At 42.2% G+C, this 18,925-nt stretch overlaps 1 protein-coding gene across 1 annotated transcript in view; it reads left to right on the forward strand.

Moving 5' to 3' along the window:
• Positions 1–18,925, forward strand: part of SLC1A4 (solute carrier family 1 member 4) — a 28,284-nt gene that overhangs the window by 3,305 nt on the left and 6,054 nt on the right. Inside the window, 4 exon segments of the mRNA XM_018055426.1 lie at positions 7,920–7,962; positions 9,902–9,964; positions 11,839–12,005; positions 17,928–18,161. Of these exon segments, the coding sequence (XP_017910915.1) occupies positions 7,920–7,962; positions 9,902–9,964; positions 11,839–12,005; positions 17,928–18,161 (507 nt within the window).

Below are 18,925 nucleotides of genomic sequence, written 5' to 3' on the forward strand. Positions count from 1 at the left end.
CTGAGATTTTGCCTGTTGCCCAGTTTTCTAGGCTCTATTGCTTTCCTTGCACTCATTTTCTCAACAGTGGACTGTGTTAGGAGCCTTTCCCCTGCTGGAAGGAGGCTCTAGGTCCTTAGTTTTTTTTCCCAAGAACTGGGTGACTATGAGCCCTCTCAGCCTGCAAAGAATGCATTTCTTCAGTAGATGTGAAGAAAATTGTCAGTGACTGAGATCTGATATGAGTCCCTAGATCACAGTCAAGGGAGTAAATGATGAATCTTTTATTTAAATGTTGACCATAGCAGGTTCTCTGACCTACGTCTCTCCCTTCTGTAGGCTAGATGAAGACTCCTAGCAAATCGAACGTGGATCCAAATTAATGGAGATTTCTCAGCCTACCTAGTCACTGAAACTGGCAGCTTGTAATTTAAAACTAATTTCTTTAGCTCGACACCAGACCTAAAGAACATAAATCTAGGGAGACAGTGTGGATAGTGATGAAGTACAGACACTGAGGTCAGCTACCCGAGTTTGAATACAGCTTTACCACCACAGGCTTTCCTAGTGGCTCAAACGGTAAAGAATTGCCTGCTATGTGGGAGACCTGGGTTCGATCCTTGGGTTGGGAAGATCCCCTGGAGAAGGGCATGGCAACCCACTCCAGTATTCTTGCTGGAGAATCCCACGGACAGAGAGGAGCAGGCTACAGTCAGGGGGTCTCAAAGAGTCAGACATGACTGAGCAACTGAGACTTTCACTTCACTTTCACTACCACTTACTAGCTGTATGGACAGTCATTTAGCCTGTTTGTACCTCAGTATCTGTACCTTATCTGTAAAATGGGGTTAATAATAGTGTAGCTACTACCCAGACTTGTTACAGGGATTGAAAGAGTTAGTATATGAGTGTCTCTCTAATATTCAAGCATGTCCCAACCTCTTGGGGACAGCTGAAGGCTGCTTGATACAGAGAATGAGTGGTCCTCTTAGCCTTGTTTCCTCCAACACCCCCCACCCCAGGGGCCCGGCATTAGCCTTTCCAGCAGGAATCTAAAACTGAATGTGGGCTGAATGTGGGCCTCAAAAAGAGCATAGGTTACTCCCCTACCCCCTACTGTCTCCATAGTGTGGGCCCATCACCCCCAGCTCTCCCTCTGCTCCTGACCTTGTAGGGGGTACCAAGATCTGAAGGTGCACACCCCTGTTAGCTAACTCTGTAACAATGAACACTGCGGATGATAAATATTTATTAGGTGTACATACAGTGTCATATCCTGTTCTGAAGAGTCTTTGAAATGTTCATAAGTTCGCTAACGACTGTTTGAAGTTAAATGAAAGGAAATGCTGTTGGAACAAAAAAAACATACTTAAGCAAAAGTAAATTGCTTTACATTCTTCTCGTATGGAACCGGGAAATGCATACCATCCTTGACAATAGGCTCAGAAGAACAAACAGGACCAGATGTATAAAGAAGGAACATTTGTGAAGTTTTCATGGTGTGAGGTGCACGAGTGTGTTCAGTACCACTCACAGTAGTTCTGCTTTTGCCAGTTCGGTCTTGGCTTATACCAGTTTTTCTGTTTGCTTTAAACTATGTGTTCAAATGTTCCTAAAGCACTAGCAAGACTCGTCCATTCATTCTCTCCCAGTTTGTTCTGACTCGGGTCTCTGGATGTAGTAATACAGTCTTGGCACTTTTGGAGATGTTTTTGACTTAGACACACTATGAGAAATACATTTTAGATGATAGCATGCACATATACTCATCCCCACCTCCACATAGATAACCTGAAACACAAGTTCCACAAAACCACGTTTTAAGTACTGATGCACGCTGCTCTTTTATATTCTGTCTAATGTATTACATCTTTTATAGAGTGCTCCTTAGAGCTGGGAAATATAGCTGGTATTATGTAATTCCAGAACATTTCTCAGAATCAAATAACTGAAAAAAGGACACATTTGAGAATTTGAATAAAATGAAGAACTCAGTGTTTAGAAGCACACTAGTACCCAGTGAAATGGAGTGCTCTGCAGAGGTGAGCCTGAGGAGCATTTTCTCCTTCTGGTTTCCAGATGGTGAATCTTACAACATCAAATCTGTACTGGAGTTGTGAGGTCCACAACTCACCAGCCACAAGTAACTATTTCAAGTTAACTAGTTTAAATGTAAATAAAATAAGAAATTCAGACTTTAAGTAGCACTCGCCACTGTTCAAGTGCTCAGTAGCCACACAACTAGCATATTGGACAGCATAAATATAGAAAAGTCCTGTTGGATGGTGCTGATATGTATGGAATGTGAATGAGAGATACAGCGAATTCCTATCTCTGGACGTTCAGTGAAGGGTTAAATTGATTACTTTAAGATCCTGTTCCTCATTTTGAAAACACCCAAGGTTACTCTGTCAAAGTGAGGAGCTGGGAAAAGTGCCTGGAGACAGAGCTCTGGGGGAAAAACTGCTTGTGTGATGGAGCAGATGATCCCTCAATACAGGAGAGCTCAGCGGTAAGAAAAAGCCCAAATTCACTGCAGCATCTGTGTCTAAAAGCCAATGAAAGAGGGGAAAGAAGAGTGCAGAGAGAACAAAATCAAAGAACTGACACACCTGATTGTTAAGACTTACTACAAAGAAAGCTACAGTGAAAAAAAAAAAAAGAAAGCTACAGTGATCAAGACAGTGTGATATTGGCAAAAGAACAGACAAATACATCAGTGAAACAGGGTAGAGAGCCCAGAAATCAACCCACCTGGTGGCTCGGACGGTAAAGCGTCTGTCTACAATGTGGGAGACCCGGGTTCGATCCCTGGGTTGGGAAGATCCCCTGGAGAAGGAAATGGCAATCCACTCCAGTATTGCCTGGAAAATCCCACGGACAGAGGAGCCTGGTAGGCTGCAGTCCGTGGGGTCGCAAAGAGTCGGACACGACTGAGCGACTTCACTTCACTTCACTTCAAATATGATCAGCTGGTCTTTAACAAAAGAGTAAAGGCAGTAGAATGGCACAAGAATCATCTTTTCAGCAAATGGTGTTCGAACACCTAGACATCCACATGCAGAAAAAGTGAATCTAAACATAGCCCCTGTGCCATTCACAAAAATCAGCTCAGAATGGATCACACATCTAAATGTAAAATGCATAACTCTAAAACTCCTGGAAGATAACATAAGATGACCTCTGATATGGCAATGACTTTTTAGATACAACACCAAAGGCAGAATCTATGAAGAGTAGAGAAAAATGTTTTGTCTTATTGCTGTGATTGAAAGTGGTCGACGCACAGTTTGGGAAAAAGAAACTAGAGACAGAGTTAAAGTTTTAAAGATGGGACCAGGGGACTCAACCTCTTGGGTCAAGAGCCCTGTTCCTTGGAGCCACATAATTTTTTAGTGTCTTGGCAAGCAGAAAGGATCTGTTGTGTTACAATGAAATCAGCCTCCTATGTCCCTAGTCACATCTCCCATTTTATTGATTACTTTAAACTATATTATTATTTTCTTGTACAAGGGCTATCACCTAGTGGGAGGTCATAGACCCGCATATGCCTTGGGAAAACATCTTAGTGTGTGCACAAGCAGTGTTCTGAATTTGCGCTGACCTAGCATTCCAAAGTCCACAGTGTGTTTTTCCTTAGCTAAGCAGGGCATGACAATCCCGACTGATCAACCCAATATACTTTTATTTGGGTTATGTTGTATTGCTGTATTTTGCTTTTATTCTTTTCCCATGGTGACTTTCTCATTTAGCCAGAGCAACAGGCGGCTGACTATTAACCAATGCATCTTACTCCTGCAGCATCACACCCTTGCCCCTTGGAAGGAAGGTGGGGCAGGGGGCACTCCTGCTCCTGGCCTGTGGCAACGAGGGGAACTAAAGGAGAGCAATTCGGTGGGTTCAGCTCATTGCCCCCAGGCGTCTCCTCCCAAGGGATTAATGTCTGAGAGCTGAGTTGTGTAATCTAAAAAGTCCAGTCATCCGGTTGGATGTGCGTATGTTTTTGGTTGTCAGATCTCCTTTGCAGTTAGCACGGTATCTTTTGTCTTAACCTTTTAAGGAATTTTGAGATATGATTTACATACAAAAGATGCACCCATTTCAGGGGTGCAGTTCAATGAGTTTTGACAGATAGATAAACCACTTAATCACTACCACAATCCAAACAGTGAACATTTGTTTCTCCCATGATCCTTCTCAGCAGTTCCCACACTTCATCCCTGGCCCTAGGCAGCTTTGGATAGAAAGTTTTGCTTTCTATCACTATGGATTAGTTTTGCTTTTTCTAGAGTTTCATGGCAGTGGAATCACTCAGTATGTACTTTTCTTTGTCTGACTTCTTTTGCTCAGCACAGTATTGTTGAGATTCTCCATGTTGTATGTATTAGTGATTGATTCCTTTTTATTTTCAAGTAGAGTTCCTTTGTATGGATTTATCGTAGTGCTATTTGTCCATTCATCAGTTAATGGACATTTCCGTTTCGAGCAATTTTGAATAATGCTGTTATTCATATAGCTTATATCTAGGAGTAGAAATGCTGGGTCATATGGTAAGTATATGTTTAACTTTATAAGAAACTGCCAGAACACATCATGTTCTTCTTAGAAATTTGATTCTTTTGGCTGGAGTTGCCGCTTTGACTCTAGTATTGAATGTACCCCTCTATTCCCACTGGATTTTGTAGACTATCTGAAAACAGATTGGTCTAGAAGTTGTGGGTTAGAATCCATTCTGGGTGAGGCAGTATTGGGTTATTGCTTTTGCCAAAGACACCAGGCTGGCCAGGTAGTAGGGTTTGAACAAGTGGTCTGTGACCCTTGGAAGAGAGTGTGTTTCAAGGCGATGGGAGAGGCTGTGCTTGCACCGAGTGGGGAAACAGCTCATTTCTGAAGGATGTGAACTATCTGTGGGGGAAATCATCCCCCATGGAGAAGATAGAGGGCTTCTATCCCAGCTCTCTCCTTAACTTCTCTGTCCTTTTTGGGAGAGAAGCAGGTGGCCAGCTCAGTCTGAGAACTACTGTGGTGGATGTAGAATTGATGAAACCTTGGCTCAGGGCCTGTTTTTGCTTCTAACTAGTATAGCAAATGGAAATGAGATACCAAACAAGACTGAGAAAGGTGCTTTGTAATGGAAATCATAGGCAAAAGTAAGTTGCTATTCATCTATACATTAACAAATAACCAATAACAATGCCTAGTCTGTTTCTACCTTCCTTTTAAAATAAATAATGCTTGTAATAGGAATCAAATTTCAGATCACCATTTTGCAATGGTTAATTCACAGATCACATTTTGTCTGTTTAAATACGGCCATGTACTTTCGGGTATTCTTTAAGTACGTTGAAAGCAATTCAGGTTTCATAGACAAGCAAGTGAGGAAATGCTGAGTTGCCGTCTCTAGCTGTTGGCTGTCTTTTGGAAGCCTGAGTGTTCTAACAAAGTCATTTTTGTGTCTTGTTAACCCTGTTGGTGGGTGTATTATCTCTTGTACAACAAGTTACCACCATTTAACAGCTTAAAGTCACACATTTATTATCCCACAGAATCTGTAGTGTCAGGAATCCTAGCATGGCTTAGCTGGGTTTTCTGCTTCAGAGTCTATCACAAGGCTGCAATCAGTGTCAGCCACAGCTGGGGTTTCATCTGAAGGCTAAACTGAGGAAGGATTCCCTTCTGAGGACACATGGTTGCTGGCAAGATTCAGTTCCTTGAGGTTCACACTGGGAGCCTCTGTTCCTAGCTGGCTATTGGCCAGAGACCGTCCTCCATGTCTTGTCATATGGGTCTTTCTAACATGGCGGCTTGTTTCATCAATATGGAAGCCCAGAAAGCAATAAAGAGTGTCTTCTAGCAAGATAGCATCCACAAGTTTATGTAGCATATCACAAGAGTGATATCCCATTACCCTTACTGTGTTTTGTTTGTGCTCGTATTCATGCTAAGTCACTTCATTCATGTCCGACTCTTTGCGACCCACGGACTGTAGCCCGCCAGATTCCTCTGTCCTTGGGATTCTCCAGGCAAGAATATTGGAGAGGGTTGCCATGCCTTCCTCTAGGGGATCTTCTCCACACAGGGACTGAACCCACAACTCGTGCGTTTCCTACATTTACAGGCAGGTTCTTTACTACTAGTGCCATTCTTTTGACTAGAAGCAAGTCATAGCCCCCACCCCCACACCCCACCATGATGCACACACTCAAGGGGAGGGTATCACACAAAGATGTGACTACCAGGAGGCCTCTTAGACTCTGCTTGCCTAGCTGGGCTGCAGTCAGACCTGCTGACCTCTGAAACTGAGTACATGCTAATAGTTGCCCAGAGATTCTAACACTGTGAATAACTCATCCACAGAAGTAAGAATTAATGGATGTTTGGCACAGATTGTAAAGGATGAGCTTTTGCTCTCCAGACTTACTATAGGAGGTCAGTAGAAAAATGGATTGTCAGTGGGATTTTCATATATCACAACTCAGTTCTCAGTTCAGTCGCTCAGTCGTGTCCGACTCTTTGCGACCCCATGATTCGCAGCACGCCAGGCCTCCCTGTCCATCGCCAATTCCAGAGTCCATCCAAACCCATGTCCATTGAGTCGGTGATGCCATCCAACAATCTCGTCTTCTGTCGTCCCCTTCTCCTCCTGCCCTCAATCTTTCCCAGCATCAGGGTCTTTTCAAATGAGTCAGCTCTTCGCATAAGTCTAGCATCTGTACAAAATCTGACCCAAAGGAGGCTCAGTATAAACTATTTGCCTGCCAAGGTTTTGGTTTCAAAAATCTAGTGTAACTGGATCAGTTCTATTGCTCTCCTTTTATAACAAAATTCTATAATTTCCTTCATCCTGAAATGAAATCCATAAATAGAACTTACCCTACACATAATCTCAAACATCAATATGACTTAACTGTAATATAAAAAACATACCAGATTGGTGGTTGCCAGAGGTGATGGTGGAGGGTGGGATAAATAGGTAGAAGGGATTATTACATATTTAAAAAAATAGAAATAAAAAAGTGTACTGTAAAGTCTTTAAAAGTTAAATACTGAAGGAGAGTAATTCATAGTAAAAATAATGTATTTCAAGATGTGAATGCTCTAAAACAAAATGGTTAGGTGCTTGCTTCTGAGTTTAGAGTCACCATTAATGAGAGAGCTTTAAATTCAGACTGATACTCAGTTACTAGCATGTGTGATTAAGGGCCCAGATCCTACAATTTTTCGTTAGTGATGTGATTTCCCAGAAAGTGAATGATTCTTGAAAATATTCTGAACAAAGCAAAACAAAAAAATCATCCCACATTTTACACAGGAGTTTCAGTCCTAGAAAATTCAGTGTATATTCAAACGGCACAAAAAATACCTTGCTGTAAAGTTAGTTTCTAAGCTCAAATAATTTACGAACAAGATTTTCCTCTACAGTTTTGTGTCGTACAGGACATTGGGAAGTGTGAGGGCCTTGAAACTATTTATTACACAGGACTTTGCCACACTTAGCAGAACAAATAGCTGGGACCTGGCACTTCTGCCCAAACATACTCCCCCAGTTCCAGGAATGCCCCCCAGTTATCGTAACAACAAAGCATTCCCTTGGATTTCACAAGTTAGCAGCACCACTTCCCACTGAAAACCACTGCCCTAGGGCCTAGCCACCAGGGGAAAGGAAAGTGATGCAGTTACTCTGGTTTGCTTGGACACAGCTAAATATCAAGGGTACCACGAGGGAGATGAGGATAGAGATCAGTGCTTCAAAGTCTGTGCTGTGACTCTTCAGCCAAGGCACAGTTGAGTGCTTGGATCAAGCAGAAGATGGCAATAACTGCAGGATGTGGGGAGAGAGGGAACCCTGTGTGTTAGGCTGTCAGGTGTGGGCATCTTAAAGTGAACATGTTGAATGACAAATTTTAAGGATACTGACAAAGTGCTTTCTTTTCCAACAGAAACCTGTTTCCTTCAAATCTTGTGGTTGCAGCTTTCCGGACGGTAAGCTTGATGCTTTGCTAAAAATAGGAAACTTTGGGTGTTATATGTTTATAGCATATAAATTACTGCTATAGAGTTAGGTAAAGTGGAACAAGGAGGGTTTTGTGCACTTAGTATCATTGGCCTAAATTTTTATAGATGGGCCCCTGGAGTGAAAACAAACAAAACAACAAGAAACCAAAAAATTGTCCAAAATATCCCACTAGTTCCAGTATCTTTTCACATCACCCAGTACCCTCAAATCATGTTTTATGGAGCTCTTAAATATTTTAGAATTTTAATTTTTTAAAATCTTTTTTAAGTTTTTTGGTTGCATTGCACAGCCTGTGGGATCTTAGTTCCCAGACCAGGGATTGAACCTGGGCCATGGCAGTGGAAGTGCTAAATCTTAACCACTAGACTGCCAGGGGAATTCCCTAGAATTTTTTTTAATGCATTTTTATATATTTTTTCTGATTATAAATATAATATATGCTCCTTGTAAAAAAAAATTAAAGTACAAAAGATTGGAAGGAAATAAAAATCACCCATAATCACTACCTAGAGCTACCCATTAACATTTTATTGTACATCTTTCTGGTATCTTTTTTCTATACATGTACATATGCACCTGCACACAGACACATACGCACACAAGATTTTAAAATAATTATACTACATACATTGTTATTATGTATACACATATTTTTCAGTAACCGGCTCTTATTGTGAACATTTTCTCATGTCGGTAAATATCCTTCTGCATAAGTTATTGGCTGTAGTATGAACATGTCATAATTTTACTCAATCAGTCCCATGTGGATGGCTGTTTCTAGTTTTCCCCTAACTTTAGCAATCCTGAATGTAATGTTCCTACAGCCAAGCTTTACACAGAGAAGGAATATAAAGGTCTAGATTAGATGGACTAAACTGATTGCCTTTTTCATGCGCTGTCTTTTCAGTTTCCACTGAGTCTTGCTCTTTAAAAAAACAAACAAACAAAAAAACCTGGGTATAAATACAACTGTGGCTTGTATGTATAATGTGAGATAGAAGATAAGAGAAAAATGAAAAGTGTCATGGCTTTCAGTGCCTGCCACGGAAGGTGTGGGGTGGCTTTTGTATCCCCTGCCACCCCTATCACAGGACAGCTGATCATCTCTGCCTGTCTGAAAGCTTGATAAGTCAAAGCTGAGAGAGACCAGAGCTCTTTAAAAGGCAGGTTCAAAGCAGGGGCCTCTGGGCCTGATGGACCCCTTTTTAACAGTTCATGTCCCTAGAAGGATGAGGAAGGGTGTCATATAACAGAATCCACTAAATGTCAGTGCATATTGCTGCAGGGAGACACCTGTGTGTGTCAGGCAGAAGTGTCTGAAGTCAACCACAGGACCAGAGTTGGAAAGATAGTTCCCCTCTGATGAGTGGGTCTCCCAGAAGACTCAGCCAAAAAATAGCATCTTGCCCCATATCCTTTGTTTTGAGGAGTAGAGCGCTGAAGGTGTATTATTAGATGCTGAAAAGCAGTCAAGCTCAAGTAAGTTTTGGAACAGAGTGGAGCATAAATAAATGAATGAAAATAAAATGGCACATCAAAAAAACGAACTTTAGTATTATGGAATGAATACCAAGTTTCTCCAAATAATATGAATTCTCGGCCGTTTAAGATGTCAGCTTGAAATTGTACAGACCTTCTCCAAGCCAGGGTCTGGGGACTTCGGAAATTCTCTCCATTCCCTTGAGTTCCTAAATAATCAGCGGTCTCCTAGAGTGCATGTTGCCCTGTTCTTAAGTGGCTTTGGTAAGGTCCTCAGAGGCCCTTGTCTGGCCAAGCAAGTGAGGAATGCCAGCAGACCTGGAGGGAAGAACAACGAAGTAGCAAGAGGCCCAGCAGTCTTCTGGATTCCTCTTGGGAAAGGTCTTCAGCTGTGAACTGACGGGGTTTTCTTTCTCTTGCTCACAGTATGCAACTGACTACAGAGAAGTGACCCACAACACAAGCGCTGGAAACATGACCGTTGAAAAAGTAAGGGTTTTTGTGAGATCACTTACGACAAATCCTGTAACACAAATAATGCTTCTGAACTCAAGGAGCATACATGATGCTTAATTTTTTCTCAGCAGGACTGAAGACTGGGGTTTGAATCACACAGTTTAGGTTTGCTCTTTAGGCCGTTTACCATTTTTAGAATGTCCATTTCATTGAATTGAAACTAATGTTCCCTTTCTTTAAAAAAATTGTGTAACATCCCTTCTGTTTTTCTGAAATATAAATAATAGGTGATTTAACCTACCCTTGCACATAGAATTTGTCTTAGGGGTTTAACTCACTATAACCATCATTCATTCACAAGTATGTTTTGAGTACCTGTTGTTTCTTTTGTTGTTGTGTGTGTGTTGGTTTTGGTTTTTTTTTTGGACACACCACAAGGCATGTATGTGGGAACTTAGTTCCCTGACCAGGGATTGAACCTGAGTCCCTTGTAGCTGAAGCACAGAGTAACCGCTAGACCACCAAGGAAGTCCCTTGAGTACCTATTGTTTACCAGACACTGAGCTAAGTCCTAGCCTTCATGCTGGAGCTGAAAGAGACGAGGAACCTCAAGGATTATTTAGTCCAGCTATGAAGCTGCCATGGGAAGAAGGAGGAACTTTGCCCTTCCCCCATCCCCCATACACCTCCCCAGGGCTAAGTGGCTCTGAGTTCTACCAGCCTGTTTTTGATTGAAGGAAAAGTTCTGCTTTTTTTTAAAAAAAGTTGAAAGCTAATAGTTTAGTCCCTTTCACTTCATCTTGCAGATGAAGCACCTGAAGCTCAGAGAAGTTATTTTAATATCAAAGCTGGGACTAGGGCTCAGACTAGAATGATGGTAAACATGCTCTTTCAGTTTTTACCACACTGACATGTTTCCTATTCAGAATTTCATAATGTGTTTGATGGAATAAAATGTTTGTCTAACATAAATGCTTACAGTAGTGAGATTCAGTACTGCTGGGAAAAAAATAAAGAACACCTTATATTTATACATTTTAAGTTGGTGATTTAGGAAGGAATATCCTGAAAATATCCATGTTGATTCTGAACATCATTTTTGAAATTTGCCAGTGAGGAGACTATGGTAAGAACCTAGCAACAAAGAATTAGTAGCCAAATTTAGAATCACTGGCTTTTTTTTGGGGGGGGGGGGCGGGGGCCACACCCTTGAGGCTTATGGGATCTTAGTTCCCTGACCAGAGATTGAACTGGGGCCTACAGCAGTGAAAGCACTGAATCCTAATCACTAGATCATCAGGGAATTCCTTACAATCACTGACTCTTGAGCTGAAGGACCTTTTCACCAATCAGCTTGTCTTTTAATGTGAAGTGAAAGTCGCTCAGTTGTGTCTGATTCTTTGCAACCCCATGGACTATACAGTCCATGGGATTCTCTAGGCCAGAATACTGGAGTGGGTAGCCTTTCCCTTCTCCAGGGGATCTTCCCAACCCAGGGATCAAACCCAGGTCTCCCGCACTGCGGGCAGATTCTTTACCAGCTGAGCCACAAGGGAAGCCCTGTCTTTTAAAAGCAACCCTTTGAAATGATTGTCCAACCTCTACCTGAGCATATCCAGTGAGGAGAGGCTCAGTACTTGCTGCTTCAACCTGTGCCCATTTCCAAAGCTTTCACAGTTAACAAGTAGGTGAAAATCCTGTTTGTTGACTTTCCAAATCCTGAGACTCCATCTCCCTCTGAGTTTCCGGCCCCTTGATCTGTGAAATCGCTGAGTGTTAGAGGAAATACGAGCCTTTCCTCTTTCTGGGCACACTGTTTCCGTCTGACGGAGACCTGAGCAAATGCATTCTTTAGTCCTCACTTGTCTGCTGTCAACTTAGACCCTGTATCCCCTCTGATCCTACAGATCCCCATTGGCACCGAAATTGAAGGGATGAACATTTTAGGATTGGTCCTTTTTGCCCTGGTATTAGGAGTGGCCCTGAAGAAACTCGGCTCTGAAGGAGAAGAGCTCATTCGTTTTTTCAATGCCTTCAATGAGGCGACCATGGTGCTGGTGTCATGGATTATGTGGTGAGTGTCACCCTGCCCCCCACTCGCTGTCTCATTTCTCCTGCTACCCAGGAAAGAACCCCACTTAGCTGTTCCAGGCCACCCCGTGGGGCCACCCGGCCCAGAGCTGTCTGTGGATGATGTACCACGACCAGTCTTGGTACAAGGGTTGAAGGATCTCAGAGAAATAAATAAGCATATACCATGGTTACTAGTCACTTGCTTGTCACCCACAGTGACCCTGGGGGTCTGTCATTGATGATTTATCGATGAGCCTCACCATTATTCTTGCCACATCTTGTGGGGCAGTGAATTCCATATAAAATAAGGCTTATTTCTCTTTAAAGAATAGATTAAAGCTTCAGAAGGGCCCCTTACTAGAGTATCACAACATGGAGAACAAATCCATCTTTACCCCATACATACAGGTAAACTTGGAATGGTCTTTACATGAATGTCTCTTTATATAATAGCAATGAAAGGGTACTTGTTTAATAAAAACCACCAGATTGATTTCTGGCTAACAAGGAAAAATTTGACAAGATCTCTCAAAGTAACTTCTCAAAAATCATACCAGTTCCAGTGGTAATGCTTCAGTAAGCTTTATCCTGCTGTTTTACTGAAGCCAGACTTTGTGGGTTTTAGTTTCTACCTGCTCGTTGTTGAGAAACTAGTTTATCTTTTCATGTACAAAACATGTTCCTTATTGTCAACCCTTAAATATCCTAGGATGTCTCTCTCTCAGATGATACTGGGATGGCAGCTGGACTGAAGAGAGAAGCCTGGTATTTGGTAGGAAAGCTTGAGATTGGTTGGGAAGCTGAGTTCAGAGCCTCCACTAGTAGTGTTTATCCTGCTTAACCAAGTTTTCTTGCTCAGCCCCAAACTCCAGAGTCTGAGTCTGCATCAGAAACATGACACTTCATATGACTCCTGTTGTTCTGGGGAGAAAAATATTTCCAGAAAGGAAAAAGCATTTTCATCCTGTCAGGTTCTTTCCCTGGCTTATTCTTTTTAGTCTGAAATCCTCCCAAAGGTTGGATTAAAGGAAACTGTGCAGGAAAGTGATGTTCCTGTGTGAAAACATTTGTTTTCAATCTGAAACCAATTTACAGTCATTCCTTCAACATGACGTGTTGGTTACAGAAGCAGACATTTGGAAAGGCAGACCCGGCTGAGAGTCTTAACTGCAATAGGATATCTGTTGCCCAGAAAGTGCATCCCACACAGAACTGGGGTTTAGAATATCTTAACTGATTAAAGGGGCTTCCCTGTTGGTTCAGTGGTAAAGAATCTGCCTGCAATGCAGGAGACACAGGTTTGATCCCTGGGTCGGGAAGATCCCCTGGAGGAGGCCATGGCAACCCACTTCAGTATTCTTGCCTGGAAAATTCCATGGACAGAGGAGCTTGGCAGGCTACAGTCTATGGGGTCCTGAAAGAGTCTGACATGACTTATTAACTGGAACATATACAAGTACACACGCACAACTGGTTAAAGGATCTCCCCTAGGTGTGGGAGGGGTCTTCAGTAGTAGCTCTTTCTTTCCTTTGCTAATTACCTACTATAATATCAGGCACCTGCCTAGCCTGTACTATTCATAGAAATGCTTTCTCAGTAGATGGTCAACAAACCTTGCAGGCCATATGGTCTCTGTCATAGCTGCCAATGCTGCCATCACAGGACAAAAACAGTCATAGACAATTTATAAATGAATGAACTTGGCTGTATTCCAGTAAAACTCATGGTGCCAACCCATGCATTAAACTGTCCAGGGAGGAAGGAGGGAAGGGAGTCCTCTGAAAGTATTAGAAGAAAATACAGGGGTAGAGAAAGTCCTCCTACACAAAATACAGAAAGGAAAAGCCATAAAAAGCTGCTAAATTTGATTGCACCAGAATATTAAAATGTTTGCATGCAAAGGATACCTTGGATGAAGTTATAAGACAAGATACTTATTGAAAAAAAGTGATATATATTTACATATAGTCTATACACACACACACACACAAACACACACTCAAAGCATTGGGATTGAAAGGACTGGTACAAGTTCACAAAAGGTTCATCTTTCTGTAGTGAAATTAATAGAGAGCTTGAGAATAAGTGTTAAAAATCTTTTATAGCAGTTTCATATTCTTCAGCATCCAAGCCATGATCATTGTTCTATTTTGTGTGTGTGTGTGTTTTCTAAGAATGCTGGTCCATGACCAACTAGGTAGAAATGAACCAGTCTTTCACCAAAGATAGTTTGAGAAGAACTAATATAAAGAGCCCTGATTACTGAAAAAGAAAAAAAAGACTGAATAAAGTCTTAGAAAATGAACACAGGAAATGAACAGGCAATGCATAGAAGAGGAAACCTGAATGACCAATAAATGTTTTAAGGGATGGCCAGTTTATTAGAAATCAGGGAAATGAAAAGCTTGGTTCTATCAGGCACTGATAAGGGTGAAGTTAAGATTTCTCAACAGCAGCACTATTTTTTTTTTCCTTTGGAATTTGAGGAATTTTTATTTTAATTTTTCTGCATTTTCCACTTTCAACAATAAAAACCTGTTTCTTTTTTATTGAGATATAGTTGACTTAGGGCTTCCCTGGTGTCTCAGCTGGTAAAGAATCCACCTGCAATGCAAGAGACCTGGGTTTGATCCCTGGGTTGAAAAGATCCCCTGGAGAAGGGAACAGCTACCCACTCCAGTATTCTGGTCTGAAGAATAGTCCATGGGGTTGCAAAGAGTTGGGCATGACTGAGTGACTTTCATTTAATCACTAATAGTTGATTTATGATGTTATATTAGTTTCAGGTATACAGCATGGTGATTCAAAGTCTTTATAGATTATATTCCATGTATGAGTGAGTGAAGTCACTCAGTCGTGTCTGACTCTTAGCGACCCCATGGACTGTAGCCTACCAGGCTCCTCCGTCCATGGGATTCTCCTGGCAAGAGTACTGGAGTGGGTTGCCATTGCCTTCTCCATATTCCATGTATGGTTACTATAAAATACTGACTATCTTTACAGTATTTTGGCTATTGTGCTGTACAATGTACCCTTTCTTAGCAGCCCTATTGACGTTCTTTGTTGTGGGGGGCTGTCTTGTGCGCCGTAGTTAGTATATTTAGGCATATCCTTGGTCTCTAGCCCCTAGATGCCAGAAGCACCCCCTGCCAAAGCTGTGACAACCAAAACTGTCTCCAGATATTACTTAACGTTCCCTGGGGACAAAATCATCATTGGATGAGAACCAGTGGTGCAGGGGGAGAAGGCAATGGCACCCCACCCCAGTACTCTTGCCTGGAGAATCCCATGGATGGAGGAGCCTGGTGGGCTGCAGTCCATGGAGTCACTAAGAGTCAGACACGACTGAAGCAACTTAGCAGCAGCAGTGGTGCAGGGCAAGGATTATTCTCCTAGAAGCCATTGGGAACATGAATTAGAACAGCCACACTGGAGAACAATTTGTCAGGATCTACTAAACTTTAAGATCCCCTGGAGAAGGAAATGGCAACCCACTCCAGTACTCTTGCCTGAAAAATTCCATGAACAGAGGAGCCTTGTAGGCTATCGGTCTCAAGGAGTCAGACACGACTGAGCGACTTCACTTCACTAAACTTTAAAACACATCCCATGACTCAGTAGCCCCACTTTGTTCTCTACCTGGAGAACATAGGCATGCGGGCACAAAGAGGCCTGTTTGCAGTGTTCTGTGTGGTGATGAAAACCTGGGAATAATTTAAATGCTCATCAGCAGGGCAATGCAAATAATCTATAGTGTAGTTCTGAGGATGCTATTTTAAAAGAATGAGATAAAGGTGGAATCAACCCAAATGTCCATTGACAAACTGAATGGATAAGGAAAATGTGGGATATGCATACAATGGAATATTATTCAGCCTTAAGAAGGAGTGAAATTCTGAAAAGTGCTACAATATAGAGGAACCTTAAAGACATGAATGGGTTGACATGCTCTCCTTCAGGGGATCTTTCCAACCCAGGGATCAAACCTGGGTCTCCTGCATTGCAGGCTGATTCTTTACTGTCTGAGGCAGACACAAGGGGGCTAAAATTGTATTATTCCATGTATAAGGGCACCTTGAATAGTCAAATTCATTGAGGCTGAAAGTAGAACAGTGGTCTCTGAAAGCAGCAGTGCGGGGGAACATGGGGTTATTATTTACTGAATATAGAGTTTCTGTTTGTGATGATGAGAAAGTTCTGGAGATGGTGATAGCGCACAAGACTTTGAATATACTTAATGTCACCAACCTGTACACTTGAAATGGTTAATATGGTCAGTTTTATGTTATGCATACTTTACCATGATAAAAAAAAAGACCAGAATGAGGTAGATGTCTATGTATTGATATGAAAAGGTCTCAAATACATAATAGGGAGTTTTAAAAAATATGCAGATTTAAACACATGTATCTAAGAGAATAGGAAGTGGGACTGGTTACCAGAGGAGGGGGCTGGCTTGAGGATAGGGCCTAAAGATTTTGGTCTTAGCTATCATGTTTTAATTTTTTGAAAGGAGAATGTATTCATGTATTACTATAGGATTTAAAAATAATAATACTTCTTAGAATACCTCTGGGAAGAAGTCTTAAGAAACCAGTGACACCGGCAATGTCTCCTTGGAAGAAAGCCTGGTACTTGGGAGGACAGAGGTGGCAGGTAGACTGCATCCTTTTGTACCCTTTGAAATTTGAACTCTGTGACATTATATCTGTATAATTAAAATTTATAAATAAAGTCAATAGTTATAAAATTCATCTTCAGCTCAGTCCAGTCACTCAGTCATGTCCAACTCTGCAACCCCATGGACTGCAGCATGCCATGATTCCCTGTCCATCACCAACTCCCAGAGCTGACTCAAACTCATGTCCAACGAGTCAGTGATGCCATCCAACCATCTCATCCTCTGTCTCATTCTCCTGCCTTCAGTCTTTCCCAGCATCATGGAGTCAGTTCAATGAGCCAGTTCAAACCACTTAGTCCATTGAGTCAGTTCTTCACATCAGGTGGCCAAAGTATTGGAGCTTCAGCATCCCTCCAATGAATGTTCAGGACTGATTTCCTTCAGGATTGACTGGTTTGATCTCCTTGTAGTCCAAGGAGCTCTCAAGAGTCTTCTCCAACACCACAGTTCAAAAGCATCACTTTTTTGGTAATCAGCCTTCTTTATGGTCCAGCTCTCACATCCACAAATGACTACTGGAAAAACCGTAGCTTTGACTAGATGGACCTTTGTCAGCAATGTTTCTGCTTTTTAATATTTTTAAAATTCATCCTCAGTTAAGCTCAAAACAGCAGGCTTTTGTCCTTTGTAGCTCTTATAGTTCATTTCCTCCCTTCCTTCCTCCCACCTGCCCATTAAAAAAAATCTTCACGCTCCAAGAGTGTTCTCAGAAGGTCATTGTTAGTGACTTCTTCCCATGGAATCATGTTTTCCAATCCACCAGGAATTTGAAACTTCATGAAAGTCCCAGCTTTGGCTCAATTCTGTATCACAGCAATTCTGCAAAATGAAATAGGTGTTAGTCTTTCGTGTTTCTGAGTTCTCAGAGCAAGCCTGAGCAAAGCTGGAAATCAAGCCCACAGTCGCAGAGGCTTTAATCTCAAAGAGTTCCTTCCACCTGGGAGCCCACGTGGTTGGCAGCATCCAGCTGTTAAGAACATACAATATCCAAGGGGAAAGAAGTCTGGGTCCTCGTCCTGACTCCACACCCATGATGAGTGATCCTGTTAATTTTACTCAGTTTCATGGCCTGTGAAATAGGCACGGCATACCCCCTTCCTTTTCTATTTCTCAGGGTCATCCCAGGGAGAGATGAAGACCACCTGGTTGAGAGTGCGCAAGTCCCATGTCAGGAAGGGCCTGCATCTCTCAGCCCCAGCATCCTCACCCTTGCTTACCTGTGCCCTGTGCTCACATCCTAGGTACGTACCTGTGGGCATCATGTTCCTGGTTGGAAGCAAGATTGTAGAAATGAAGGACATCATCATGCTGGTGACCAGCCTGGGGAAATACATCTTCACGTCTATATTGGGCCATTTTATTCATGGAGGAATTGTTCTGCCACTTATTTATTTTGTCTTCACTAGAAAAAACCCATTCAGGTTCCTCCTGGGCCTCCTCACACCGTTTGCCACAGCATTTGCCACCTGCTCCAGGTGAGTGGCTTGCAGGTGCCCTTGGCTGCCCTTGAGCTTAGAACCAGATGAGCCCGCAGTGGATGCACAACTAGCATCTTGACAAATTTTAGTTTCTTGAAAACTCTAAATTGGTTTCATCTGATTTTTTTTGCACTGCCAGCCCCATAGCTCTTAGGGAAGTAGATTTTTAGGATTGCCAGAATGAGAGATTGCCTCATTCCCTTCTCCTTCATGCTTCTTAGAGGTCAGTTAGATCATAATTTTACCCAGCTGTGGATCCTCACCCTAACTGGACCTCAGCCTGAGTAAAAGAAGACAACCACTTGACTCAAAATGCATTGCAATAAAGTTTCTAGAATGATACCTCTTCAGTTCTCCCTTTGGATGGGTGAATTAGGAAATAGGACCAAGACATAAGGCATCCTGGTGAGGGGTGTATGCTCAGCTCTCTAGGAGTACACAATATTGTGGGATTATCTAATTTACCACAAAAGATGGACCTTGTCATGGCTGATATTCTTCCAGAAAAACACTGGGCTTTCCAAATACAAAGAAAACTTTGAAAGGATGGTGGCACATCGTTTGATTCACACGTTTAGTTTCTGCCTCTCTGCTGCCTGCTTCCCACCATCCTGCCCTGCAGTGTCTATGACTCGGTTGTGGTGTGGGAGGAATGAAGGAGGTAAGTTTCTCCGGCTTTGGCAGAAACCAGCCAGGCACGTGTGCAGGGTCTGCAGAACCCACTGTGGGGAGCAGGTCTTATTCTTCATTATCTTGAGATG

This window comes from Capra hircus, chromosome 11 (assembly GCF_001704415.2).
Source record: "Capra hircus breed San Clemente chromosome 11, ASM170441v1, whole genome shotgun sequence".
NCBI lineage: Eukaryota > Metazoa > Chordata > Mammalia > Artiodactyla > Bovidae > Capra > Capra hircus.